A 27,048-nucleotide genomic window follows, 5' to 3' on the forward strand; every position below is an offset into this window, starting at 1 on the left:
TCTACACCTCCTCCCTCCCCACAATTGGACTCACAGAACGCCATCCTGCCCACGCCCTGGGGCCTAGGGCAGCAGGGATGGAAACAGCTACAGCCCAGCACCTGGGCCCAAGCTGTGAGGCCCCTGCTGACTTCTGTCCTGTATCATAATTTGAGTCACTGGACACATGGCTTCTGATCTTCACTTACAGACTCTCTGGTTTTTAGCTGGACCCATGGATGTATGAAACGAAGATTGTATTTCCCATTGTCATTTGGAGCTAGGTCTAATTACGTGACTCAGATTGGGCCAATAGAATGTAAGTGACATATTCTGCACAATTCTGGGAATTGCCCTGAAAAAGGAGAGTGCTCTTCTTCTTCCCCTACTTGTTCTTGCTACCTGGAATATGGCATGGAAAGGCTGAGTTCCAGCAGCCATTTTATGCCAGGGATCAAAGTCATGACTGAAAACAGAAGAGCAATGAGACAGGGGAGCCTGGGTCATCTCTGTTATTTCCTTTGCACCATGGAGCATGCTGTTGGTGGAGGACTGACTCCCTCGTTTGGGGTTTCTTAATATGAACTCCTACCCTGTCTGAGACAATGATATTTAAGGTTTTACATTCTTCTCAACCCAACTTAATCCTAACTAATACTCAGGGCTTCTGACTTGATCCTTGGCCTGAGTTCCTGCATTGGTCACCTGCCCAGTGTGAGGATGAGGGTCCCGCCTGCTCCTCCTGCAGACTGGAGTTCTGCCACCAACCCATCTCAGTGGCTGGGCCCTCCCGTGTGCTGGTGTGCCCTACCCCTGCTGCCTGCAGGATCGTATGTGGCAGGGCTTGCCTCTTGCCAGAGTGGAGAATAGCCCACTGCTCCTGTCGCTTTCTGAGAGTGAGCCCTACTGCTTCTCTCTTCCCGCTCATCCTCTTACCCTTGGCACCTGCCCTGTGCCTGACAGGCTGGCTGCTCTCTGAACATCTGCTGCGGGATCGATGTCTACGGTACCTTCTCCAGGTGACAGGTCCATGAGGAGCCAGTTCCTGAGACATAAAAACCATGGCACCTTCATGCACACATTCAGCAGTTGATACTCGTCAAGCGTCTGTCTTCGGCACTGAGGACACAACAGTAAGACAGACACGGTGGAGGGACGGACCTAGCACAGCGGGTACAAGCACAGGCTGTGGAGTGAGAATGGCAGACACAACCGCCCGAGGCCCTGGAACTGGTCCCAGGGAATTTCAGGGTTTCCTTTAAGCGTATGCCCATGACCTTGGTTACATGTGCAAGTCTGCGTGAGTCACTACGCCTCACGTGCCCTCAGCTTCCCCATCGGAACAGGACGAGGCTAAGCTGGATGATGTTTAAGATTCTGGGCGGGTCTTTCCACCTACGGAGGGAGATAAGGGCTCAGGAGCCCTTAGGCCTGGGCTTGCCACCCATGGGCCTGATTTGGGGCCTTAAAACAACCCATCTAATTATTTATTATGATTCCGTGGGTTGACTGAGGCTCAGCTGGACAGTTCTCCAGTGCAGTGTGCTCATACAGAAATGGAGATAATCACATGTCCCTCCCCCGAATCCTCACAGAATTCATGAGATAATACCCTGGGTAACCAATAGTAGATGAGGGTAAGTTTCTCTTTATAGAAAAAATCCAGCTAATAAATGAAGGAGGAAAGATAGAATTATCACCATGTTTCACCGTGCCCCTCACCCCCAGGAATGACTGGGTCCAGGCTTTGGGCATCAACAGCTGCTAATGTCATGAGAAGGAAGCCAACTAGACATTATGTCCCTTTGATGGAAGAACACAACACCTACTGTGATTTTAATCTAATCAAGCTTCTAGACTCAACTGTCAATTTACAGGAATTATAAAAGACAGAGCAATATGTTAAACTACCTCATGGGTTTGTAATCCTCAAAGCCCAGACTGTGGACAGTCTATAGGATGTATGACCTGCCTTCTTCAATAATAAATTGCAAGGAAAAAGAGAAAGATGAAAGAGAAACCTGTGGATTAAAAAGAGATTGAAGAGACATCAGCCCATCACAACCGAGTGCATCTTATTTGGATCTTTATTTAATCTAACTGTTAAAAAATGCCTTTTGACATAAAAACAAGAAATTTGAACACTGGTCTACTGAATATGTAATGATATTAAAGAATTCTTGTTTTAAGAAAGACATTATTGTTTTAAGAAAGATGAGTGAAGAACAATGGACGGAGTACAAGGAACTACACAGTGGCAAGGAGCTAGTGTGAAATAAGGTTGGGGAGGATGGGGACGGAGACTACCGTGGGAGTCCTGCCCCCAGCTCGGCCATTAGCGCACCCCGTGTGTGGCCTTGGTTGGTCCTTTCCCCTCCCCAGCCCTCAGTTTCCCTACCTGTGAAATGAAGCAGTCCGGCCCAATGGGTCTGCAGCAGCCTGAGCCTGGCCTCCTTCTGCTTTGTCCTCACCTGTGCAGCCCTGCAGCCTTTACTGGGTGCCTGTGACCCCCCTACCACGTGTCCATAAGAGCATAAAAGCAGTGGGATGGGCAGAAGCCCAGAGCTGCTGGGCTCTGAAGAGCCTGGAGCAGAAGAGGCCACCTCCCCGAGGCACCTTGCTTGGAGGATCAAGCTGCAGGATCCCAGGTGGGCAGGTCCAAAGCCAAGGGAATAGCTGTCCAAGAAAGAAACTGCTGGAAGACCTTATCACCCATCAACCACGTGCAGGAGTTATCTCTTCACCAGGATGGTTTAGCCTTTCCTGATGACTGGGGCCTTCTGGTGAGTTCCCTGGGCCTACGTCCTGGTCTGGTCACCTACTCAGGACTCCAGTTGAGGTGGGTTCCTGCTGCCTTTGACACACTCTCGTGGGCACAAATGAGTATCACTGGATCCTTATGTCACCTGCCCCTCAATTCCTTGTTGCTGGCCTCTGCCCAGCTGCTCTTCCAACAGCATCACTAAGGAAGTATCAACCTTACCACTGAAATGCCCACATTGTAAATGCTCAATAAATCTCAATAAGTAAGAGGGAGGACTTCCCTCCTGGACCATCGCAGGGGCTTAAAATTCTCTTAAAGTATCAGGAGCTTTATCTCCAGAAGGTTAAACTAAAATACCCACCACCCGCTACCAACACCAACCAATTTAGCACGTGGACTCAGTAATGCCCCAGCTCCAAAGAGCAAGAAAGACAAGCCCATGAAAGTGAGCAGTACAGAGTGGCAGCCACACCCACCACGCTCGTGCCAAAGCTGCATTCAAATCCTTGCTCTCTCTCCTGCCAGCTCTGTGGCCTTGGGTGTGTTACTTAACCTCTCTGCAGATAATTTCCAAGAGTGCTGTGAAGATGAAATGATTCACTGCACGCACTGCATCATGCCTCATGCTCTAGGAGGGCTTAATAGACATTAGTATCAGTTTTTTTGGGGGGGGGGAGGCCTCCATTGCAGCACCCCACTGGTGCTCCACCATCACCTCCCCACCTCTAATTAAACCTTCTCTCCTTTCCCTCTCCTTTATAAAAACGGCCTTTCCAGTGCTTCATTCTTCAGCCTGGTTGGCTAAGCCTGTGATGTTGCAGTGTCTGACAGTGGAACCCTGCCTTGTTTCAGGTCGGGTAGAAGGCCAGCACCGAGGGCACCCTGAGCCCGTGGATGTGTGTGTGGTGTGGCTGCCCACCCAGTGGAGACAGGACAAGTGGTAGCGCAGGGAGGTCTCTTGGACCAACAAGGTGGAATCAGGAGCCAAAGAGATCACAGCCCAAATCCCAGCTCTACTACATGCAAATTGGGTGATTAATGCCCACTTCCCGGGCTAGCAAGCATTGAGGAGGGAATTCTTTTAAGAAGTGTTGTTGCCCACCCCAGCCCCGATTTCCTGTACATGGGCCGCTGCTGGCCTCTAGTGGCCACTGGATAAATTGCACAGCGAGTTGACCTGAGAACAGGCATGTGGGAAACATTTTTCCACTTCTGGATTTTCCTGATGCCGGGGTTCTCAACCATGACAGACCCGTAACTCCCTTTTCATAAAATATATTTCATGTAATTATAGTAATTTTTTAAAACTTCAAGCACTTTATTGAGGTATTGACATACTACAAATGACATATTTATAGTGTACAATTTGATAGTTTTTGATATATGTTTTATACCCAAGAAACCATCATCACAACCAAGACAGTGAACATCTGCATCACCTCCAGAACTTACCTGTCCTCCTTTCCAATTCCCCACCCCAAGTAAGTACTGAGCGGCTTTCAGCCATTGTAGGTTAGCTTACATTTTCTAGAGTTTTCTGTAAATGTAATAGTACAGTATATACTCTTTTTTTTTTTTTTGGCCTGGCTTCTTTCATTTGGCATAATTACTTTGAAATTTATCCATGTTGTTGTGAGTACCAATAGTTCATTCCTTTTTTATTGCTGTGTAGTATTTCATCATATGAATGTACTGCAGTTTATCGATTCAGAATGAGGATAAATTTAAAAATTAATATAATGCCCTACTGTAACAGAGGAGAGCAGATCTGACTCTATGTTGTATCTGTTCCTTTGGTTTTAACCACTGTGCCCTTTTTTCTGGGTTTATTCTTACTGGCTCTACGCCTTTTGTAAAACGATGTTGCCTTTAGCCTGTCTGGTAAACAGGAGAGCCTTTTCTCAAGGCTCTGATCTTTAAGATATTAACACTTCTGCACTTATGTAAATATAACAAGTTGCATAATAGAAAATAACCTTGTTTTGTTGGAGGTTTTGCAGGAGCACCACGACCTGGCCCACGTGGACAGCTGTGGGAGCAAAGAATTCCTACAGCAAGAAGTTTGCAACAACCAACCACACCCCCTCCCCTATTTTTTTGTGTAAAAGGAGCCTGTATTCTGACTGGAGCAGGGTGGTTCTCCAAGACATTAGTCTGCCATCCTCTCAGCCTGCTGGCTTTCTGAATAGTCACTATTCCTTGCCCTAACACCTCGTCTCCCAATTTATTGTCCTGTTGTTCTCTGAGCAGAACGAGTTAGGACTCGGTTGCACTACTATCATATAAAAGAGAAACTGAAGGAAAGTAATACAATAATAGGTAAGTCCCATGTAGATGCTCAGCCATGATCACACTGGAACATATAATGATGTAGTCAGATGCTTGACCTATACACACAATTACATGAACCCGGTTCTTTGCCAGAAATTTTGGTTTGGCTCCCATGGCCGGCAGTTGGCCATCCCATGCAGGAGGGTACAGTTTTGTGTGGATGATGCGTGGGGCCTGAGATTGAGCAGAGAAGGTGGACACAGGCAGGTTTTAACTCAGTGGAAAGATTCATTTCTCACAGGGCTGACCATCAGGGTAGCATGCTTCTTTCTGAGTTATGTGAATGCTGTGTTTAGACTGGACCACCATGGGATTTTAGACCACCATCCAGCCTATTAATGATCCAGACTCATTCACTAAGGTCCATATTTAATTTTTCAAAGGCACATTTGCATTCCTCTTATCTTACTTTCATAGCACAATCTAGGAGCTTCCATTGCACTTTCCTGAGCAGGGACATAAGTTGTCTTCCTTTCCCCAAGGTCTCAGGGCCAGCAGCAGGCGTTGGCACTTCCCAGTCCCACTGGGGCCTCTCTCAGGAGCCAGAATACGATTTTATGGAAGAAAGTGTTCAGCAATGCTTTGGAGGCAACAAGGCTTTAGAACCTTCTACTACAAACATAACCTTCAGTTGACAGCTTGTTAGCTTGATTTATAACTTGTAAATGTTTATATAGACGGATGATCTGTGGCCTCCATGTTTTCTTGCCCTAGGCTGCGACATCCTGAATTTATTCATGGACCCCAGGTTGGGTTTTCCTGTTCCTTAACTGGGTAGGAAGCCAACCAGGGCTCATGTCTGTCACAGTTGGGTGGGTGGAGGGTAGAGGGCCCCTCAGGTTCCCCTTTGAGAGCTGTCATCATCCCCTCTAAGACTTTAAGCTGCAGGGAACCCCCACGTTGGCCCAATTTCCAGTATGTGGACCTGGGCTACGGAAACCTCTCCTTCCGCCCAGGGCTCTAATTCTGCACAGACGAGGTTATTTGGGTCAGCTGAAGCACCTGTAGATTTTTGGTCACAAGCAGTACCTCATGAGGTGGCACCCTGAGAATGCCCTCTTCCAAGGGTTCTACCTCCACCCAAGTCCTGCTGGCTTCACATCCCAAGATGTAATGTGTTGCTGTCCTGCTGGGGAGGGAAGTCCAGAGATGGAGGGTACAGGGCAGCACTGCCCACTTAGAAAGCTCTTCCTACTTCCTGTCAGACCCTATCAACCTGTCTCCAAGGGTGGGGTGAGGATCAGTAACAAAACTTTCTCTTGTCTCCCTTTTGCTGCAGTTGCTGGAAGTATCTCCCAGATTTCCTTGGTGACTTATGTTGCTAGCATGTGTGGCCTTCATGGAGAGGTAACAGGTTGCCAGGTCACCACTCCAAGGATGGTTAGCCCCATGCTGACTCTATTAGGCAGGTCTCTTTGGTTGCAAGTGACAGAAACCCAACTCTAACGTGTTTACACAAGAAGGGACCTTTATTGAATCGCAAGGTTGCAGTAAGAACTAGAGCGTGTTTAGTTTGCAGAAAGAGTGGACCCTGGGACTGGAATTCTGTCTCCTCTTCAAGGAGGCTTGGTCTCTCAGATGGGCTGTATCCACAGGATTCCAAACTGTCAGCCTCTAGCCCTACACCCAAGGCTTCCTGTAAGAAGCTGAGCTGCTCTGCTTAATTTCAAGTCAAGATATACTGGTTGCAGCCTGGGCATACCTTGTCACATGGAGGGCAGGGCCCTGTGACTGACAGCCCCACTAAAACCCCATGGGGGAAGGAGTTGCCTCACAGATAGTCCTGTTCCCAGAAGGGAAGGGAGGGGCAGAGAGATCAGCCAGCGCCCTCTACCTTGTCCCACCCTGCGGTCTGCCTCCCAGTGTCAGCAATCCCCCCAGGCCCGCCTGCCACTTCTGCCTGAAGATAGGGTAGACCTCAAGGCTGAGCCAGTTTTCGTGGTTAAGACCAGAGTATTCCCTGGAGAGTGATGACGTCACAGAACTGGGGTTCTAGAAGGTGGGGGTGGCCCAGTACTCCTGCCATCTTTAGACAATGGAGAGTGGTGAGCAGGGTGGGGCTAAAGGGTAGTTCCTGAGGAAGAGGAGGTGGGACCTGGGGCCAGAGAAGGATAGGAGAGAGGTAAGCTTGGAGAGGGAAGGTCGGTGCACACCTGCCAGAACCACTGTCTTCCCCAAGGGAACCCCAAGACGGGGCTTCAGGGGCAGAGATGGGGCTCCCTGCTTTGTGAGGCTCAGTGACACCTGTCTCTGAAGGAACCTACTGAGTCAGGGAAGAATATGGTTGCACAGGGCATGTTTATACTGTAAAAGTATTTGTGGTTTGTCTGAAATTCTAATGTAACTGGGCATCCTGTAATTTTATTTGCTTAATCTGGCAACTCTAGGGTGGGAAAGAGAAGCAAAAGAATGGTCACAAGCACAGGCTGCTGTGGTGAGTCTTAGAAAACAGAATAAAACATCCCTGAGGAAACAGGGCATCAGGGCAGCCATCTGGTCCAAGCAGAAGCTGCCTGACTCGTGAAGCCAGTGGGTGGAGGAACCCTCAGGGTCTAGTTTAAGGGGAAAGATACACACACACACACACGCCTACTGCTAGAAATAGCCTCATTCTATGCTTTTGTGGCATTGACCATTTTGAAGAATATAGGCCAGTTATTTTGCAAATTTTCCCTCAGGTTGGCTTTGTCTGATGTCCCCTCAAGGTTATGCATCCCTGAGCAGAATACTACGTAAGTGATGTGTTTCCTTCTCAGGGAATCCCATCTGGAGGAACGTAATCGCTCTGTGCCCCTCACTGGTGGTGTTAATTTTGATTACAAGGTCAAAATCCTGTCTGCTTTCTTCACTGTAGTGTCACTGTTTTTCTCATGCCACTAATATGCACTCTATGGGAGACACTTTAAGACCATTTCCATACCCCATTCTTCATCAAGCATCCCACCACCTCGGATTTAGCATCTACTGATGATTTTTTCTTGTTCAAACTGACCTATGATGGTTTCAGAATGGTGATTTTCCTACTTCATGACTACTTCCACATTATCACTCAATTTTATTGTCAGGAAGCGCACCCCCTTTATCCCCATTATGTATCTATTTGCCTATTTATTACTGTTAAGAACTCAAGGATTCTTATCTCAGTCAATGTGTTATTATCTGTCACTATCATTATTTATTTTGATGATCAAATTGTTCCAGATTAACTCAGAAACCATCATGCATTGGTTTCTCAGATATGATACCAAAAACACATGCAACAAAAGAAAAAAACCAATAAATCAGTCTTCAACAGCATTTAAAACTCTAGTGTCTCAAAGAATATTGTCAAGTAAGTGAAAAATAACTCACAGAATGTGAGGAAATATTTGCAAATCATTGTATCCAGTAAGGTTCTAATATCCAGAATATATAAAGAACATTACAACTCAATAAGGAAAAGACAAACAATCCAACTAAAAAAATGGGCACAGGATCTGAATAGACATTTTCCCAAAGATATACAAATGGCCAAAGAGCACATGTAAAGATGATCAACATTATTAGCCATCAGGCATGTGCAAATCAAAACCACAATGTGACACTACTTCATACCATTAGGATAGCTTTGATCAAAAAGACAGATAATAACAGTGTTGTTGAAGATGTGGAAAAATTGGAACCTTTACATATTGCTGATAGGAATGTAAAATGGTGCAGCCACTTTGGAAGTCCAGCAATTCCTCAAAAGTTTAAACTTTAAGTCACCATGTGACCCAGCAATTCCACACTTTGGTATATATCCCAAAGAATGGAAACATTTGTCCACACAAAAAATTTTACACAAATGTTCATAAAAGCATTATTCATAATAGCCAGAAAGTAGAAACAACTCAAATGTCCATAAACTGATGAATACATAAACTAACTGTGGTATATCCGTACAATGGAATATTATTCAGCCATGAAAGGGAAAGAAATCCTGGTATATGCTATAACATGGATGAACCCTGAAAACATTATGTTAAGTGAAAGAAGCTAGACACAAAAGGCCACACTAAGTATGTGGCTTCATTTTTTGGAAACATCCAGAATAGGCAAAGCTCTAGAGATAGGAAGTAGGTTAGTGGTTGCCATAGGCTGGAGGGAAGTGGAATGGGGAGTGACTGCTAATGGATATGGGGTTTCTTTTTGGGTTGATGAGAATGTTCTAAAATTGACTGTTGTGCTAGTTGCACAATTCTGTGAAAATGAATTGTACACTTTAAATGAATTAACTGTATGGTATGTGAATTATATATTGTGAATTACATCACAATAAAGCTGTTACCCAAAAATGCTGTTCCAGATTTGCCCAGTGGGTACCCCTTTGAGCTGGCTCTCATGTCCATTTGACATGCCTCAGTCTTTAACTTGAGCACTTCCTTACTTTCTGCACAAAATAATCCAGATTTATCTTGTGCCCTTTCCTACTCCAGCCTGGGAATCAGCCATTTTCCCTGGAGTCCTGGTTCCCATTCAGAGGGGGGGAAAGTGAAACCACGATCTGGGCACTTATTATTTCCTTCAGTCATCACAATAAGCCTAACAAGTAGGTATTAGCATATCTTCATTTCACAAAGGAGACCCAGAGAGGTTAAGTATGTTGCCCAAGGTCACACAGCAGCCCAGCCTTTGAAAGCAGGCAATGGGAATCCAGAGCCCTTGCTCTTCACTCCTCCTCCTCCTACACACACACACACACACACACACACACACACACACACACAGAGAAAATGTTCTAAAATTGACTCTGGTATTAGTTGCACAGTTCTCTGAAAATGATTGAATTGTACACTTTAAATGAATTAGTCTGACTGACACACACTCAGAGTGAAAGTGAGGGTTATTTCTACAACTAGATCATTCTTGCTTGCTTTATGATATGCACTTCTGAATGGAAAAAAAAAGAATAGAACCTATAACCATCCCCCATGAACTGCATAAGGCAGGGCATCCCCTTAGGGAGAGTCACGTGTCACGTGTCACGTGGGGTGTGGGGTTGGGGGTGATCAGCGTCCAGTGTCTTAGCCCTTCCTCTGAAAGCACATAAGCAAATACAAGCTCACAAATACTAATGAAAGGCAGTTCTCATTCATCTCCTTCGCCCACCTCACTCCACTGCCCTGTACCCAAATGCTGCCCCAAGCTGGGCACCCATCCTAAGGGTGAGAACAACTAAAAAGAAGGTGGAGCTCTACAGATGAAAGGAGATTGGCCTTGGTTTTTAACTGCTAAAGCTGGCAATGGGTACGTGGAGGGTCATGACACTATTCTTTCTCCTTTTGTAAATGTTTATGATTTTCTGCAATAAAAGAGTATTTATAAAATAATAAATGAGAGGAAAGAGGCTGAAAACAGCCAGGTGGAGAGCTGTGAGTGAGCGAGGACATTTGGCTGCTCTCTCCATATTCCTCAGGCCCTCGGAGCAAACCAGCAGGCAGTCTGGGAGACCCTGGGACCCGCCGGCCCGCCACCGCACGCCCTCCACTGCGCCTCCTCCCCGCCGGGGATGCCCGGCCTGCTGCTCGTCTCCTTGGCCAGCTGCCTGCTGGCCATAAATCAGGCCAGCCTCATCAGCCGCTGTGACTTGGCCAAGGTGCTGCATGAGGAGGACTTGGATGGGTTTGAGGGCTACTCCCTGAATGACTGTGAGTGCCATCCCTCCCACCCCCACCCCCACCGTGCCTCCTCTCCCGGTCATGCCCTTCGTGGCCAGCTGTCTTTTTCTGTCACTTGTTTTCCAAAGTCAAGTTCAAAAAACAGCCCTCTCCAAGAAGCCTTCCCCAGCATTGCGTATTTGTTCAATGATTATTAAGTGAGCACTTAGTGTGTCCCAGGAACTCTTTCAGACACTGGGGGTATAGATATCAGCACAGCCCCTTCCCTCACAGTGTTCACATTCTAGGGGGAGAGAGAGCAATAAACAGAAACATACAAATATATGAAGGACTTCCTGGTGGTGATAAATGCTATGCAGAAGAATAAAGCAGGGGGAGTGATAGGTGACAATTTCTAGAAGAAGTCAAGGAAGGCCTCTCTGAGGAGGTGACACTGAGCAGTGCTGAACAGAGTAAAGGACCTGGTCCCTCAAACATCTGGAGGAACAACATTCCAGACAGAGGAAACAGCCAGTGTAAAGGCTTTATCCTACTCCAAGGTAGAGAAATCGCCCTTCTGCCCAGAATTTGTGCACATCTCTCTCATAGCACTCTCTCCTTTCATCTTGCTTTGTGGGTTTTTTAGGCACATAGCTTCATTCTTACCCTATAGATGCCTTGAAGGCAGCATCTGCATTTGATCCAGCTCAATGTCCCTCCCTGGGCTTTGCACAGTTTCTGGCACACAGTAGGTGGTCATTAAGGGCAGAAAGCACGGATAGACAGGTGGACAGATGGGCGGTTGTGCTGATGGGTGGGTGGATGGACTGAAGGATGAGAGGAGACGCTAATGGGTGTTTGTAGCCCGCAAGCCCCATCTAGCCTCTAGGGCCTTGCTCCTTTCTTCCGGTTCCTCATCTCCCTTCCTCCTGCATCTCCCTTCTCCCTCAGCTTAGCCCCCTCTAAAAACCCTCTTCTCCCTGTTCTAAGGGCTGTGCCTGGCTTTCTTGGAAAGTGCCTTCAACATAACAAAGGTAGATGAAAATACCGATGGCAGCTTTGACTACGGCATCTTCCAGATCAACAGCCACTACTGGTGCAACGATTACCAGAGTCACACGGAAAACATTTGCCACGTGGACTGTCAAGGTCTGGCTGGGGCCCCAGGGTGGGAGAGGTGAGAGAGGTGACCAGGCTCTATGCACAGGATTTCCCTTCCTATGCAAAGCCTGGAGCAGACCCCAGTGGGGTGGCTCAAAGAATCAGGGAATCCCTTTACTGAGCAGAGGGTTTGACTTGTGTCCCTAATTGTGCATCTGTAGGAGTTGCCACGGTGTTCTGCAGGCTCCAGATAGGCTCGCACAGCCAGCAGTGGTAGAGCAGCAGCAGCAGCCAGCATTTTTTGAGAGTGGATTATGTCCTCAGCACTTTACATGCATAGCTCATTTCATCCAAACTGCCATGCAATATTGACTAGTATGATCCCCACTTTACAGATGAGAAAACTGAGGCTCATAGAACCAGTGCCAAATGCCAAACTGGTGGCCCTGAAAGCTCAGCTCTCACCACCAAGCAGTACTGTCTTTGGCTAACAGTCTAACCAAAGGCCAAGGGCAAACTCCCCACTCAGAGCTGATCCAGGAGGCTCCATGGGTCCATGACTCTGTCCCTTATCTCCTCCTTTGTTCACCTGAAGAGCCTCCCTCCTTAAGCATGATTTTACCGTGGTCCCTGTGCTTTCCCTAGAAACCTCCAAACCTAGGGGTGAACCACCATCTACTCTGGCTAGGAAGTATGGTAGCAAACCAGCCCAAATCTCAGGCTTCCTGTCCCTCCTGCCCCCACCCGCAGCCACCCCCCCAACCTCCAGCAGCCATTGTATGGATGCCCCAGTGGGCCTCTAGGAGGGAGGCCCGCCCCATCTGGAAGTACTCAGCCTCCGGGTGGCACATGCCTGTGAGGGGAGAGCCAGTGACCGCCTCAGTATTCGGGACTGTCCCCTGTGCTCTCACCAGTACTCTCCCTCTTCGTTTCAGAACTGCTGAGCCCCAACCTTCTCCCAATCATCAACTGTGCAAAAAAGATTGTGTCCGGAGCAGGGGGCATGAAGAACTGGTGAGGAGGACTCTGTGGGACTAAGCTAGTGGGTAGGGTCTTAAGAAAGATGTGCTGACAGAGAAAGGGACACTAGGCTAGGCCTAGGTGTCTTCTATGTCTAGTAAGATGTGGGCTAGTGGCAGGGCTTGGAACGCTGGGACCTGGCTCTTCCTCTGACTCTGTGTTAAACCAAACTCTTTTGGCTGCAGTAACAGAACCGCCTGCGCTAACTGAAGGAGTTTGTTCTGAGAGGACAAGGGGTCTTACTGAGCCCACACAAGGGGTGAGGTTGGGCCTCAGGAAGAGGACGGAAGCAGGGCTGGAAACCATCAGCAAGCTTTCCTTGACAGGTTTCTGCTTCTCTTGCTGTATTTGCTTTACGACTTCCTCTACAGACCATCTTTCTCCGCTCTACCATCCACAAGACAATGTCTGCCCTGAATCTATGGGCTAATGTCCCAGGCAACCACACAGAGCCTGGCTAGGCTCAGTCCCAGTCCCAGTGCTTGAGGTAGAGAATCTGATGGGTTCAGCTCAGACCCCGTGTCCCCACTTGACTCAATCAGCCGTAGGCCTGGGAGCAGTGAAGTAATAGAAATCTGGCTGCCACAGGGCCCTCTCTCCATAACTGGCTGCAACACTTTCTAGAATAAGTGTGTTGTTCATCAGCTGGGCAGACACCCCAGCTGTCAGCTTACCAACGGTGGACGTTGGGATGGTTACTTAACTTCTCTGACCTTCAAACTAGATATATAAATAATATGGGAAACTGAAAAAACGGAAGGAGTTAAGTGCCTTGCATTCTCTAAAAACACATGCAAAAGAAGGGACATTGATGACTATTATGGAGAGAAAGTCAGTGGTTGCCCCTGGGTTTTTTTTTTTTTCCAATTACTCTCAGCCCTGTAACACAGTGCTCTCCTCCTTCAGAGGGAGATAAAGATTCAAAAATGTGGAAGCAAATAATAATAAATAATAATAATAATAATAATAATAATAATAATAAAATTTTAAAAGCCTATGGGGGGGTGTAGAGCTCAGGGGTAGAGTGTATGCTTAGCATGCAGGAGGTCCTGCAATCAATCCTCAGTGTATCTATTAAAAAATATATATGGAAGCAAACTGAATGGGGGAAGAGGGCAAACAACACGGATAAGGGAATTGAAAGGAAGAATCAGAGGGGCCAAAGAAGGACAGATTAGACTGCTGGGAATGAAGGGGATGCTGGGCTTCGCTCTGTGCTGAAGCCTCACTAAGTTCCGGGTCACGTGGGCAGGGGAGCAGCTGGTCAGGTGGAAGCAAGAACCAGGCTTTTCTCTCCTCAGGGTAAAATGGAGGCTGCACTGTGCGGGCCGGCCACTCTCCTACTGGATGACAGGATGCCACCTGGGATGAGGCAGGGGACAGGCCTGTGGTGGAGTCACTCCAGAATTCCTCTCCTCACTTCAGAATTCTTCATTTCTTCTGCCTCTTGCCTCCACTTCCTGTTTTCTTCCCTTCCCGTTTACAAGTAAAACTGACCAGAGCCCCAGAAATAAATGGGTTCTAGGGCTTCGTCCCCGTTCCCGTCCAGGCCCAGGCCCCTGGTTCCCTGACTGTCATTTGCAAACCAAGAAGACTGTAATGAAGAAGTTTCTATATTTTTGGAATTATTAAAGCATTCCTTGTGCAAAGACTGTGTTAATTTATTCATTATTAACTCCACGTGTCTTTGAGTACCTAATAGAGTAGGAGTGTGCTACGGACGAGAAGAGAAAGCATTAACTGTTGTTCATAATCCAGCTGGGGAAGCAGAGACACACGTGCATAATGGAGACAAGGAATAGGTACATACAATGAATACAATGGTAATAAAATCTATAATTATTGGTTTGAAACAGTATCAGGATCAAAGTTATTCCTCCAAAGCCAACTAGTTTTGAAGTAAGAAAGCTCAGAAGTAGGTCACAGGTGGGGCTAAGGGTCTGGTATATTGAGGTGGAGAAGGGAGTGGAGGGGAGGGGAGAAACGGTGCCAGGTGTCAGTGATTTGGGGGTACTTTGGGAGAACAGGCTAGAATCCAGATGATTAAAAAAGCTTCAGGATCTGGTTTGCTTGGAAGGTGCTGACATGGAGTAAAACCTGCTTAAGGACACTGCAAAGACAGAAAAGGGACAGTTGGAGGAATGCCCTGCACAGAGCCACCATCAGTCCTGTCTGACTAAACTGGGGTTTTATCTTGAGCCACTCATAACCCTACTCTGAGCTTTAACTCCTTCAGCTATAAAATGAGTGATTTGACTATTCAGTGATTCCCAGGCTTTTGGATTTCACAGACCAGTAAAATGTCAAAGAAAAAAAAATTAAGACTGTGAAAGATTGCAACTTTTTACTTTAATGCCTAAGTATTAATCAAAACAACTATCCTTTATCAGTATCTCTTCATAGGACAATTTTTAGCATCAAATTGAAGGAAGGTCATACTTGTAGGGTAATACAAAGCAATAGATTTTGTCCTGTGGGAAAAAAAAAAACTTAAACCATGATTATATTGTCCTTTTCCCATTTTGCTGAGAACTAGTAAAAACTTCATCACAGCCTGGCATGGGACTGAAGACCATTGTTTGGAAACTTCAAGGGATCTGTTCTATTTCCCCCACAAAATAGCTGACTTTTAGGATGCCTAGAACAGCCCTTCTCAGGCACCATGAGCTCCAACATTGGTGCCCTAATTGGACCAACTTTTTCGAAATTTATCTCTCCTTCTCACCTTGCCTCCCAACTTCCCACATCACCTGATTCCACCAGCTCACATACATAATTCACCAAAATCATGAAGGAAAGTCAGGGAATTCTTTTTAAGGATTTCATGTTAGACAATTGATGGCTTTAATGAGCTATACCTTGATATATTTAAAACACATGCAAACACTCTTAGGTTAACGGATTTCATCTTTAGTGGTCACATTCCACAAAGAGTTGGGAAGTTTAAATTTTTAAAGTTCTGTGGGTAGTTAGTGCTAAGTACCTAGTACTCTAGTCTTCTGTGGGAGTTTGAAAATCAAGCCAGCTGCTATAAAGACATCTGCACCACTTGATCCTATAAACTCACCCTTTGGACTCTACCCTAAAAATACACTTGAATAGAAACACTAAGCCAAAGACCTCTAGGCTGCCGGGCTCAGGGAGGGGAACTAGAGGCCTTGACCCGCCTGGAGTGGGAGGAGCGAAGGAGCGGTCAGAGCATTGCCCTCGCCCCCCACCCCCACCCCACCAGGCCGTCCCAGCCCCTCTCACAGCCTCTTTTTAAAAAAGTTGGTGCCTTCGCGGTTCCCACCCGGAGTGACAAAACCTTCCTGGTGTGGGAGCTGAGCTCTGGACCTAGGACCGAGGCCTTGCAGGTGAGCTGGCCAGGGTGGAGGGAGGGATGGAGAAAGCCGCCAGTTGCCCCAATAACTGGGAGTCAGGGCCAGGTGACCCCCCCAACCCAGCCCAATTCCCGAGCCAACACGTGACCACCCCCGGCCCCCCGCCCAAGCCCCGCGCAGTCAGGTGACCCCCCCCCTCACTTAAGGAGCTTATAAACTAATGATGAGGAAAGACGAGGAAAGACGCACAAACAAATCAATAAAGAATAATGCTTTGGCGGGGGAGGGGAGCGCGTAGTAGTGGCCTGGCGGCGATGCGGCGGTGGTTCGGCACAGGGCTCTCGCTGACCGCAGGGAGACACGCGCGGTGGTCCATTTGCTGGCCTGGGACCAGAAGTCCACTGGGCGCTGAGCCGCGGGCCAGGGCCTGGAAAGGCTGGGCACGGCGCTGGCAGCTGTGGCGCACGGGGCCAGAGCGGTTACCCGCGGTAGCTGCGAAGGAGGGAGCAGGCCAGCGATGGGGAAGGGGGTGGGGTGTCGTCCCCGCGCACACGCGCCGCGCACCGCCTGCCTCGTCCGCCTGGCTCCGCGCGGGAGGAGGGAGAGGGAGGGGACGGCCCGATGGCCCCGCCGCCGCGTGCCCCGTAACGGCCACCGCGCGCGCCGGGCGGCGGCGCGCTCGGACCTCCCCGCTGCCCGAGGTGGGGAGGGGCATGCAACGATGGCCCCCCAGTCCACCGCCTCCCACCCCTCACCCCCTACCCTCTTCCCAGCCCGAGGCGACTGCTGAGGAGCCTGCGGCGGGCAGAATAGCGGCGGTCGCTGAGGAGGCGCGAGCCCCGATCAGGCCACCCCCTCTCCATGCCGGACCATGAACTCAACCCGCAGACCCCTGGTGCCCGCGTCCGGCGGGGCCTCCCGCGACCTCGTCATGTTCGGTCAGTAGCGCCTGGGCCCTGAGACTGCAGGAGTCAAGGGGTTGCGATCCTGAGTGCGGAGTAATGGTGATGGGGTGTAGTAAGACAATGGTGGAGGTAAAGGGGAAAGTTACAGAGCTTGGCTGGGCCAAGTGGTTAGTGATGGCAGGTGGGAGTGTAGCGGGGTGATGGGAGTGCAGAGTGGGGAGTAACTGGGGACAGCTGTGGTATTTAGGTGTGGGGTGGAACAGGTCCGTTGCCATTGGATGTGAGGGGTGCAGAGTAGCTGGCTTCGTAGCATGAATTAGAATAGGAGCAGGGTGAGACCTGCTGGTGGGGAATAGAGAGAGAGAAGGGGCTAGGGGCTGTGATTGAGTAGTGGGACTAAGGACAGGTCTTGAGAAGAGAGCGAGGCGCTGTTTGCTCAGAACCAGAGTGCGGTGTTTGTGGTGTGCTTTAGAGAGAGAGGGAGAGACCCAGAAACCTGGAGGGTAGTGCACTTGTAATAGAGGAGAACAAATCTGACTCTGTTGGATCTGTTCCTTTAGCTCTAACCACTGTGCCCTGTTTTCTAGGCTTATTTTTGCTAGCTCTGTACCTTTTATAAATGAATGTTGCCTGTAGCCTGTCTGGTAAACAGGAGAGCCTCTTCTCAAGGTTCCGACCTTTCAGGATATTAACACTTCTGCACTTATATAAAGATAACACGTTGCAGAATAGAAAGTAACCTTTGTTTTGTTGGAGGTTTTGCAGGAGCACCATGACCTAGCCCAGGTGGACAGCTGCAGGAACAAAGAATTCCTACAGCAAGAAGTTGCAACAACCAACCCCCCCCCCCTTTTTATTTGTAAAAGCAGCCTGTATTCTGACTGGGAGGATGGTTCCCCAAGACATTAGTCGGCCATCCTCTCAGTCTGCCAGCTTTCCAAATGAAGTCGCTATTCCTTGCCCCAACACCTCATATCCTGATTTATTGGCCAGTTATGTGGTTAGTAGAGTTTGGACTCGATAACACACTGGGGAGGAGTTCAGGAAGGGCAGGACCAAAGGCTTGTTCCCCCATTGTCTGCTGGTCCCCTCCTTCCCCACCCAGCAGAAGATGAGGAGGCCCTGATGAGAAAGGTGTTTGTGAAGAGAGGAACAGGTCCAGGTCTCTAGATGCTGTTATGGTTTTGGAGGGCCCAGCCGGCTTATGGGGCTCCAGTGCCCCAGTGGTAGGGGATGGGATTGTCCTAGTGTCTTGAGTCCCTTCCAGTGTTGGCTGCTTTGTTCCTCTCCTGTTGCCTCCATGTCTACTTTTTCTTTTGTCAGCACATCACAGAGTCAGGTCTTGAGGCCAGTGCCTCACACAGGGGCTCCCCTAGGCCAGCCTTCTGAAGGCATGGGCGGGGGTGAGGTGGGGAGACTCAGCCCAGGTCAGATTGATCTAGGTCGGGGGAAGTATGGAACGTTGGGGACCAGGGCTAGGGCGGCTCCCTTCTCTCTTCTTGGTCTTCCCCTAGCAGGGGCCTCCTCTGCTGGTTCCACTTCCCCCAGGGAGCCGGCAGTGAGAAGGACGCCCACTCCCAGCCCGGGCCAGCCCCAGGAGTCCAGCCAGCAGTGGGACCCAGCCTAAGGCTGGCCCTCCTACCACCTAGCTCCTGGAGCAGGAGATTGGACCGCTAGGACTGGTCCCCTGGTGAGGAAAGAACCGTCCTGTGCATATCCTCAAGGAGACACCTGGCACTTCTGCCTTCCCTGGGCAGAGGCTGGTAATGATTCTCTTGTCGTCCTCTTAGTCTATGCCTTTTCTTTGGAGGAGTTGACCACATTCTCCCATCTTTTGGGCAAGAGGACTGGATGAAAAAACAAAAATAATGCTTTGACTTTATTTGTATTATTTAAATTTTTATGAATATATTTCTATACTACATCCTATCTAAACTTGAAATAGAGATTTAAGAAAGAACTAGCAATGTAAGAAATCCACAGTAATGTGTAAGTTATTCAGAGTTAACACAAGATATTTGCACTCTCAAAGAAGCTTGCTAATGCAGATGATGCTAAAAGAATGCTAATTCTTTTAGTTGTTTATAAAATATATAGAGGTATGTGTGTTCCTTCTTACAGAGGTTAGTAACTTGGGGAGCGGGGCTGCTACAGATTCAGGTCCTACTTCAGTGGCAGGTCCACTTATCTCCTCTTCAGGTCATATTCTCAAGCAGGAGCTATAGGATGACACGACTAAAACAATTTACTTCCTTTGCATACCCACAAGCCTGTAAGAGGCTTCTGCAGGTCTTCCTTGGTTCCTTTCATCATCACCTTCACCATCAGAGGTCAGGGAAACCTTCCGATTAGTCAGGGGCCCTGGAAGTGATACAGAAAAGTATTGATTTGAAACTAATAACATTTATTTAGGGCTTCCTATGAACTCATTCCTTAAAATGTGGCCCTATTTAATCTTCATAACCACCCCATGAAATTGGTATTGAAAAATCCCAGTTGTATCCAAAGTAAGTCTCTGTGTCAAGCTGTGATATTTTTAGGTCTCTTTTGTCTTTAGGTTCATCTGGGCACCAGACATAAGGCATTTCAACCTAATGCCCTTGCCCTGAGCAGCTCCAGATGCCAAGAATTGGCCAATTACTACTTTGGATTCAATGGATGGTCAAAAAGGATCATAAAGGTAAAGTGTAGATTTTCTTTGACTAACCAGACTCCTTTCAACATTGAAATCCTAGACTTCAGAGAGAAGACTAGAACTGGGTTGTGGGGAGATGTGAGAGACCTCCAAGTGGAAGTGTCTGAGCATTGACCTGCCACGTAGAATTAATGATAATCTCAATGACTTGGTGGTGGTGTTCATAATTTTCTCTGGTATTTGTATGGTATATAATAAAAAATAGTTGTCCATATCTAGTAATTCATTTGCAAGTCTTACTTGAGTCTGAAGCAACAGGACACCTCAACTATTAACTGGGCTTGCTGGAGTCTAGTTTTTATTTCTAATAACAAAATGTTTTGAAATCTTGCATTTAATTGGAAGTCTGGGGTATGGCTATAACTCAGTGGTAGAGCATGTGCTTAACATGCATGAGGTCCCAGGTTCAATCCCTAGTACCTCCATTAAAAAAAAAAACCAAAAAACAAGAAAACTCATCACTGAAATTCTACCAGCTTCAGGATCTTTCTGACCTTGAAGAAAGGGAAAATGAAGATATTGTGGCACCAGTTCAGAAGCAAAGCCTGAAGTTCTTCTGAACTTTAGAGGTGGTGTTGCCACCCTATGAGGGCAGGAGTCCTGGAGCTGGCATGGCCGAGGAACCCTTGCACAAGCTGGAGGAAGGTCTGTTTTCCAGTGTGTGGTGGGTAGTGAGGGGGTGGGATTTCTCCTTTTTCCTTTCTTTCTGAAATTTTTTTCAGGTACAACATCACCCTCGCTCAGCAACTAAAGCCCTGGGCAGAGGTTTTCTGCCTTACAGTATAGATTCTTATTTTAGGCAATGCCTGACAGAACCTTTAACTTTAAAATTTTAGAGCTGACTGCCTGCCAAGAAGCTTAGTCAGAGGGAAATTTTTTCCCCCATTTTTGGTTAATAATTTATGCCAAAATAGTCCTTTCCAATACAGATCTTTTGTAGCCTTCAGTTACCCCAACAAAATCATCATCTAAAGATTTAAACTCTAGTGTAAATGTTCAGTCCTTTGCCTCCTATACAAGGACTTGAGTGGAGAAATTCAAATGTAGATCCCTAGAAAGGTTTTTCCAGCTGGTACTGAGTTTTTTCCCTAGAACCTGTGGCAGTTGGGGTTAGGGTTTTAAGTCAGAGGCAGGTCTGTTAGTTAATGGAGTGGAGGAAGCTTCACCATCCACCTGAGTGGCTGATGTTCTGGGAGAGGCCATCTGCACTACCACCAGATCTGTCTCATTGTGTGATTCCAGCCGTTTATGCACGGGAGAGCAGGAGTGTAGCTTCAGCTCGTCCATTTGAAATCTGAGTGATGTGAGAATTGTGCCACATTCTTGGCTTGCATCTCCCGTCTAGTACTTCAGGAACGTCCAGAATCGATCTGGGTAGTAAAAATGTGCCCTGCCAGGATATATCTACAACAGAGCCATTCAACCACACGCTTGTGTTGTGCCTACCTTTAGTTGCTACGATAATGATCTAAGAATCACAGATGCATTTTTCTTTTTAAATGTATAACATAAAAATCAGTTATTCAGATAGGCATTTTAAATCCATTTGTTTTTCTTGGATTTAGGGCCATTATCATTCCTTTTGAAAAGGAAGATAACCCAGAAGCTTGCTACTCAAAAGTCTATGACGGATGCATTCCAGAAACTGCTGATTGTGGTTTTAGGTAAGACTTTTTTTTTTTTTTTGAAGGGGAGATGATTAGGTTTATTCATTTATTTCTTTGTTTTTAGAGGAGGTGCTGGGGGTTGAACCCAGGACCTCGTGCTTGCTAAGCATGTGCTCTGCCACTTCAGCTATACCCTCCCCATGCTAAGACTTTTCGGTTGTCCTTGAAGTGCTTCAGTTTCAAGGAGTAAATAAACTTATTTGAAAAGTTAATTGGATGAAAATAATTGTTACCTAAAACACTATATATTCTTTCAGTCACTAAATTCTTTCACAGCGGCAGTCTCAAATTTGTTCTCTGGGGCATTTCTGAGAAGAATGACAGCAAGTATTACTGTGTCCAGCGTGCAGATGCAGACCGCCTTGTCCCATTTCACACAGAGTGCTCCATCCAGCTCTTCTTTTTCGATTACTTGCCTTATACAGGATGGTATATTGATTATAAGCCTTGGACACAAGTGTTTGAGTCCTAACTCTGTCTGTTAGATTTTTTTTAAATGCAATTTTAGGCTTTCTAGCCAGAGAGATTTGAAGGTATTTATTATCTCTAAGCTGCATTGTCTTTATCTGCAAAATTCGGTTAGTCATTCAGCTCACCTCATGGGGGATCGTGTAAGAGTAATGAGATGGTGAATGTAAAAAGCTTAGAACTGTGCCTGGAACATGGTAAGCAGACAAAATATATTGACTGTTATTATTATCGTTGTTTCCCTGTTGAAGGGTTTATTAGATTATGTTTTTGGAATCAATTCAGTTTCAGTTTTCATCTCATGTGTTGTGTGAATATGATTCTCATAATACTTAGCTACGTTTTTGTGAGTCTTGAAAGTGGTCATGCTGTTAAATGGCATCGATTGTGTTCCCTATTGAGTTACACAGTGGTGAGAACGTCACAGGCTCTGCCCAAAGGAAACTTTATGGTTGTCCATTCCCGGAGCAGAGTCGTTCCCCTGCTTCACAGCCCTGCAGACTGAGAGACTGAGAAAACCTAGTGAAGTTGTCAGAGACCTTACTTGCTTGTTAAGAGTTGACCGTGGATTGGTCTCAGCCTCCCAGCCCAGGCAGTCCTTCCTGTGAAGGTTGACTTCCCTGGTCATCAGGCAGAATCCCCATCAGCTGTCAACTTTTGATTAACAACCTTTAAGAACCAAACTAAATTTCCGGATTGTTTGCCTGTTCCTAACATGCTGAAGGTATTCCTTACTTGCACTCACAACTCCTTAGACAAGAAAGCCTTGTGACTCTAGTTTGCCTTGAGGGAAGTTGTATTGTCCAAAAGGTACATGGGCCAGTCTCTGCCAGCAGCGTTCAGATGCTTGCTCTCTCTCTCTCTCTCTCCCCAAAGCTTTGTATATTGTATCTGGCAGAATTTTGGCCCCAAGGAGTAAACAGTTGCCTTCTTCTAATAAGAAGCTATCTATTATAGTCCGATGGTGTCCATCCCAGGTTTGAACTCACTTTGACCCCCACCTAATGCCTCACTTTTTAATCATGTTATGATTGAACATTTTTGTTTCTGATAGCTTTTACTTCCTGTGTCATTATTCCTCAGTTCTTATTTCTAAGACCATAAAGTTTTTTGAAGCAAGCAAAGTTGGTACTTCTTATATACATTTTCACAAATAGTTGTGATAAAAACTGAAGTGTCAGATGAGGGAACTACTAGAAAATGCTCTAATTTTCTGCTTTTAGAAATCAAAAGAATGTCTGATTATTGGGTGCTACTGTTGTATACAGGAAGCTTTAGAACAAAATTCTGAACTGACCCTTGTTAACTTTATTTCAGAAAGCGGTAAAATGGCTGTGGTGTACAGCCCCTGTGAAGAGGTCACAGGTGCTAGGACTGAAGAGGAAGTACAGGATTTAATTCAAGTATGTGGAGATAAAAACTCGAGGGGCACCCAGCCAGTGTCACCATAATTCAAAACAACCAGCAGGATTTGGAAGACTTTGGCTTGTCCACTCAGCTGTGTCATCCTTAGGGAAATGTGAAACTCTGACAGTGCTTTTGAGGCAAGGAATTCCTGGGGCTTTTCCTGAAGTCATGACCCTTGGCTCTGACCCCTTATTTGAAATTTGGAGAGCAGGACTGAGGGCCACCAGCGTGCTTCTGCAGTTGTGGACACAGGAGAAGACACAGGCCTTTTAAAACTCCCCTCAAGCACAATCCCACGCATTTAGGAACCAAGTAACTATGGCCTTAAGTCGGAGTATGCTGCACCATTTGGAAACTAAGAATGCCTTTCAAATAAGTTGTGTTGTTACCCAGATCTCAGCATCGTATATGTATCTTATGTGAAATATTTTGCTGAAAAACCTTTCTATACATCAATTATATGGATGGCCTGAATTAGGGATTAAGTTGTCAAAGTAATTTCTGAAAGAAAATAGTAATGACCTGCACATAAGATTTTTTTAAGGAGTAAAAATGTGTTTCATGTCACTGAGAACTTAATGTGCAGCTAGATTTCTAATTATGTAACTCTCCCCAGCATTGCCAAGTTTGTTATGAAGAGAAGAAAGTATAGAAAGAAAAGATGGTTATGTTCTGAAGGGGTATTTGAAGTTTTTTATGCACAAGATAATTATTTTAATTCAATTTATATCAAATTATTTTAAATTCAGCTTAAATGAGGGACACTTCAATCATGTCCATGTTTAGGCTTTAAGAAGTCTAGCTTCTTGTGAAATGTGAGAGGAAGGGATTCAGTATCGATGCTGAAGTTTTCAGAAAGCTGATTATAACAACAGACCCATTCCTCATCGGCCAATCTTGGAATCAATTCCATTTAAAAACCATTATGTGCTTGACGCTGGGAATAAGATCAAGCTCCTTCTCCATGGAGTTCTGTGGCCAGAGGGTGTGCCAGACAGTTAAACAGGGCTAAAGTTAAAGAGATGATTATAAGGGCTGTGAAGGAAGTAAACTGGGTGCTAGTTGCAGTATTTCAAGAAAATTATTTGACATGCTGAATTTACTTTTTGAGAGGGAGGAGGTAATTAGGTTTTTATTTATTTAGTTACATATATTCTGTTTCTTAGAAATATATTTTTAATGAAGTATAGTCAGTTAACAGTATTGTGTCAATTCCTGGTGTACAGCACAGTACTTTTGTCATATTGGAACATACATATTTTCGTTTTCATATTCTTTTTAGCCATAAGTTACTAGAAGATACTGAATATAGTTCCTTGTGCTATACAGCATGAACTTGTTTATCAATTTTGTACATAGTAGTTAGTATCTGCAAATCTCCAACTCCCAACATATCCCTTCCCACCCCCTTCCCGACTGTTTATTTATTTTTAATGGAGGTACTGGGGATTGAACCCAGGACCTTGTGCTTGCCAGGTACGCACTCTAACCACGGAGCTATCCCTCCCCACAACGTGCTGACTTTAACATCCTAGGTGTCTTCTCTGTGTACGCACACAGGGTAGACCTCTGAAAAGTGGCACTGTAGTTTTTTCTAGACTAATGGCTGTGCTGAGACAAGGTGGGATGGGGAGATTTTCCCACACTAATGTATAGGGCTGTTCACTTGGTTTCCGACTCTTTCCCAGAATGAATTGCTCACCCGCTCCAAAACCCTTCCTGCAGACATTTTGGAGTCATCACTGACTCAGTGGTAACCCCTAATAATAGAGTGGTGAATTTTATAATCAGACATGGATCCTGAGAGTTTAGAGGACATGAGAACATTTTAGAATAACTAAGTGTAAGGTGTATTCCCCTCCCACCGCCGTAACTGGTGCTCATTTTGTAGGTCAGCTACTTTTCTTCAAAGCAGTGTGGCCAAGGGGAGGAAGAATGTCTCTCAGATTTCAGTTTGGAGGAGGAGGAGTTTAGATTGCCAGAGCTGGAGTAGCACTTTTGAATTTCCTGGAAGGCCGGGCCCTGTGACTTCCTTGGGAGGCTCTGCCCCACCATCACCCCCACCCCTGCGCTGCTGGAGTCCGGGGCCACTCTGGTCTGCAGCCCAAATCCTGCCTCGTTGTGCCAGGGGCTGGGCCCGGGTTGTAGACAGGGCCCGGCAGGAGATAAGTGTCACCTTTGCTGGTGGAAAGATGGATTGGGCCCTGGGAAAAATCCGCACTCTTATTGGATCTCCCACTGACCTACTAAAGGTCGTGTCAGTAAAGGTGTGTTAAATAAAGGGTGGGGCGTGAGACAGGGGAGGGGCACACGTGTAGCCAGGCTGCCATATCACTTTGGTTTCCATTCAGCGCGCCTGGCCAGTGCCCCACTGGCCTGGGTTGCTGTGCCCGAATTGTCTTTAGATCATGTTTCCATAGTGTTTTTGGTTGCTGCAGCTCTTTGCTTAGCAACCACTCTGGCTTCTGGACCAGGGAGTTCAGCCCCTGGAATGGTCCTTAGAGAGGAGAAAAAGAAACTTCACAACAAGAGGTGAAAAAGATATCTTTTGAAAAAGTGGCTCTCTACTCAGAAAATTCCATGGTGTGAAATAGAGTGACAGTGTTTAGGATTATTCCACTGGTTCCCAGGGGCCAACTGCCCAGTACTCAAGAGAAGTCAAGGCTGGAAGACAACTGTTCCCCACTCAGCAGGATGCTCTGCAGACCCACTGTGACTCCTCTCGTTCATACACCCCAGCCCATCCTGCCTCAGACGCAGAGGAGTGAGGCTTCCTCTCTCCACCTCCTCAGCGTGCTCGTGCTCGTGTTCCTGCTCCCATCACAGATTATCACAACACCCGCTGCTAACAGGTCCTCATCTGGGTGTGGCCTTTTCCACTTACCACCAATGCCTCTCCTTGGTCCTGCTCCCATATATCCCAGCCCCCATAACAGAAGGCTCTACACAGAGAGAAACACTATGTCCACGCTGGCTCTCTGGCTAACATTTGGGCAGAGATCTGGGGTGTAGGTTAATAAGAGATTTGCCAGGCTGTATGCTAATGTGGAATATTCAAGAAATCAATGGAATAATACTTGGAAGTCCTAAAATGTAGAAGGGAAAAAGCAACTTTTGTCAGATGCCTACTTTGCTTTCATTTTATTTAACTCCTAGTATTTCCAGATTTACTTGGGGACCCATCAAAAGCTTCTGACTGTGGGGTCATGTGTACCACTGTGCAGCTGGGTCTCTCTTCCAGAAGGATTAAAAGTACTTTTGGTGGTGGTGGTTAGAGTCAGAGGAGGAGGTGTGAGGGTCAGAGGAAGAGGTGAAGGGTCATGAGAAAGGAGGAACAAGAGCTCGCAGACAGCCCCAAACTGGGGACAGGAGATCTAGGCACTAGGCCACAGCACTTCACACCTCTGATCTTGCTTTGCTCACCTGTAAAAGGAGGGAGATTAAAAATGCCTGTTCTGCCAACTTCTGGGGGAGAAGGGAGTAATATTGGTAAAAAAAAGTTTGGAAAATAAGCAACATTTTTATGTAAGTAGCAAAATGTAATTATTTATAATGTGCTTCAGATCATTGATAGAGACCAGTATTCAAGCTGTTCTGTGCATGAAAGCACTTTTTGGAAGTCGTCAAGTTACGTGCCAATAAATCTCATGTATAGAGAGAAAGCCTTGAAAGCATCTGAGTGTTTTGTGGATAGAAATGCTTGAGATTCAGAGCAAGTTCAGAGCTGGACAGTCTAAGAATAAAAGAGCCATCCCATCCACTGGAAGGGC

General features: G+C 46.6%; 1 protein-coding gene and 1 pseudogene across 1 annotated transcript; both read left to right on the forward strand.

The window, feature by feature from the left end:
- The first annotated feature begins 10,544 nt into the window (after nucleotides 1-10,544).
- LOC105094436 (lysozyme-like protein 6) lies at nucleotides 10,545-14,218 on the forward strand. The gene is made up of 4 exons (XM_064494893.1): nucleotides 10,545-10,743; nucleotides 11,683-11,841; nucleotides 12,729-12,807; nucleotides 14,115-14,218. Exons 1-4 carry the CDS (start codon nucleotides 10,605-10,607, stop codon nucleotides 14,182-14,184), a joined length of 447 nt encoding a protein of 148 aa, XP_064350963.1. The 5' UTR covers nucleotides 10,545-10,604; the 3' UTR covers nucleotides 14,185-14,218.
- Nucleotides 14,219-16,997: 2,779 nt separating this feature from the next.
- Nucleotides 16,998-26,826, forward strand: LOC105094434 (RAD52 motif-containing protein 1-like; annotated as a pseudogene).
- The last annotated feature ends 222 nt before the right edge of the window (nucleotides 26,827-27,048 follow it).

This window comes from Camelus dromedarius, chromosome 16, assembly GCF_036321535.1.
Source record: "Camelus dromedarius isolate mCamDro1 chromosome 16, mCamDro1.pat, whole genome shotgun sequence".
NCBI classification, from domain to species: domain Eukaryota; kingdom Metazoa; phylum Chordata; class Mammalia; order Artiodactyla; family Camelidae; genus Camelus; species Camelus dromedarius.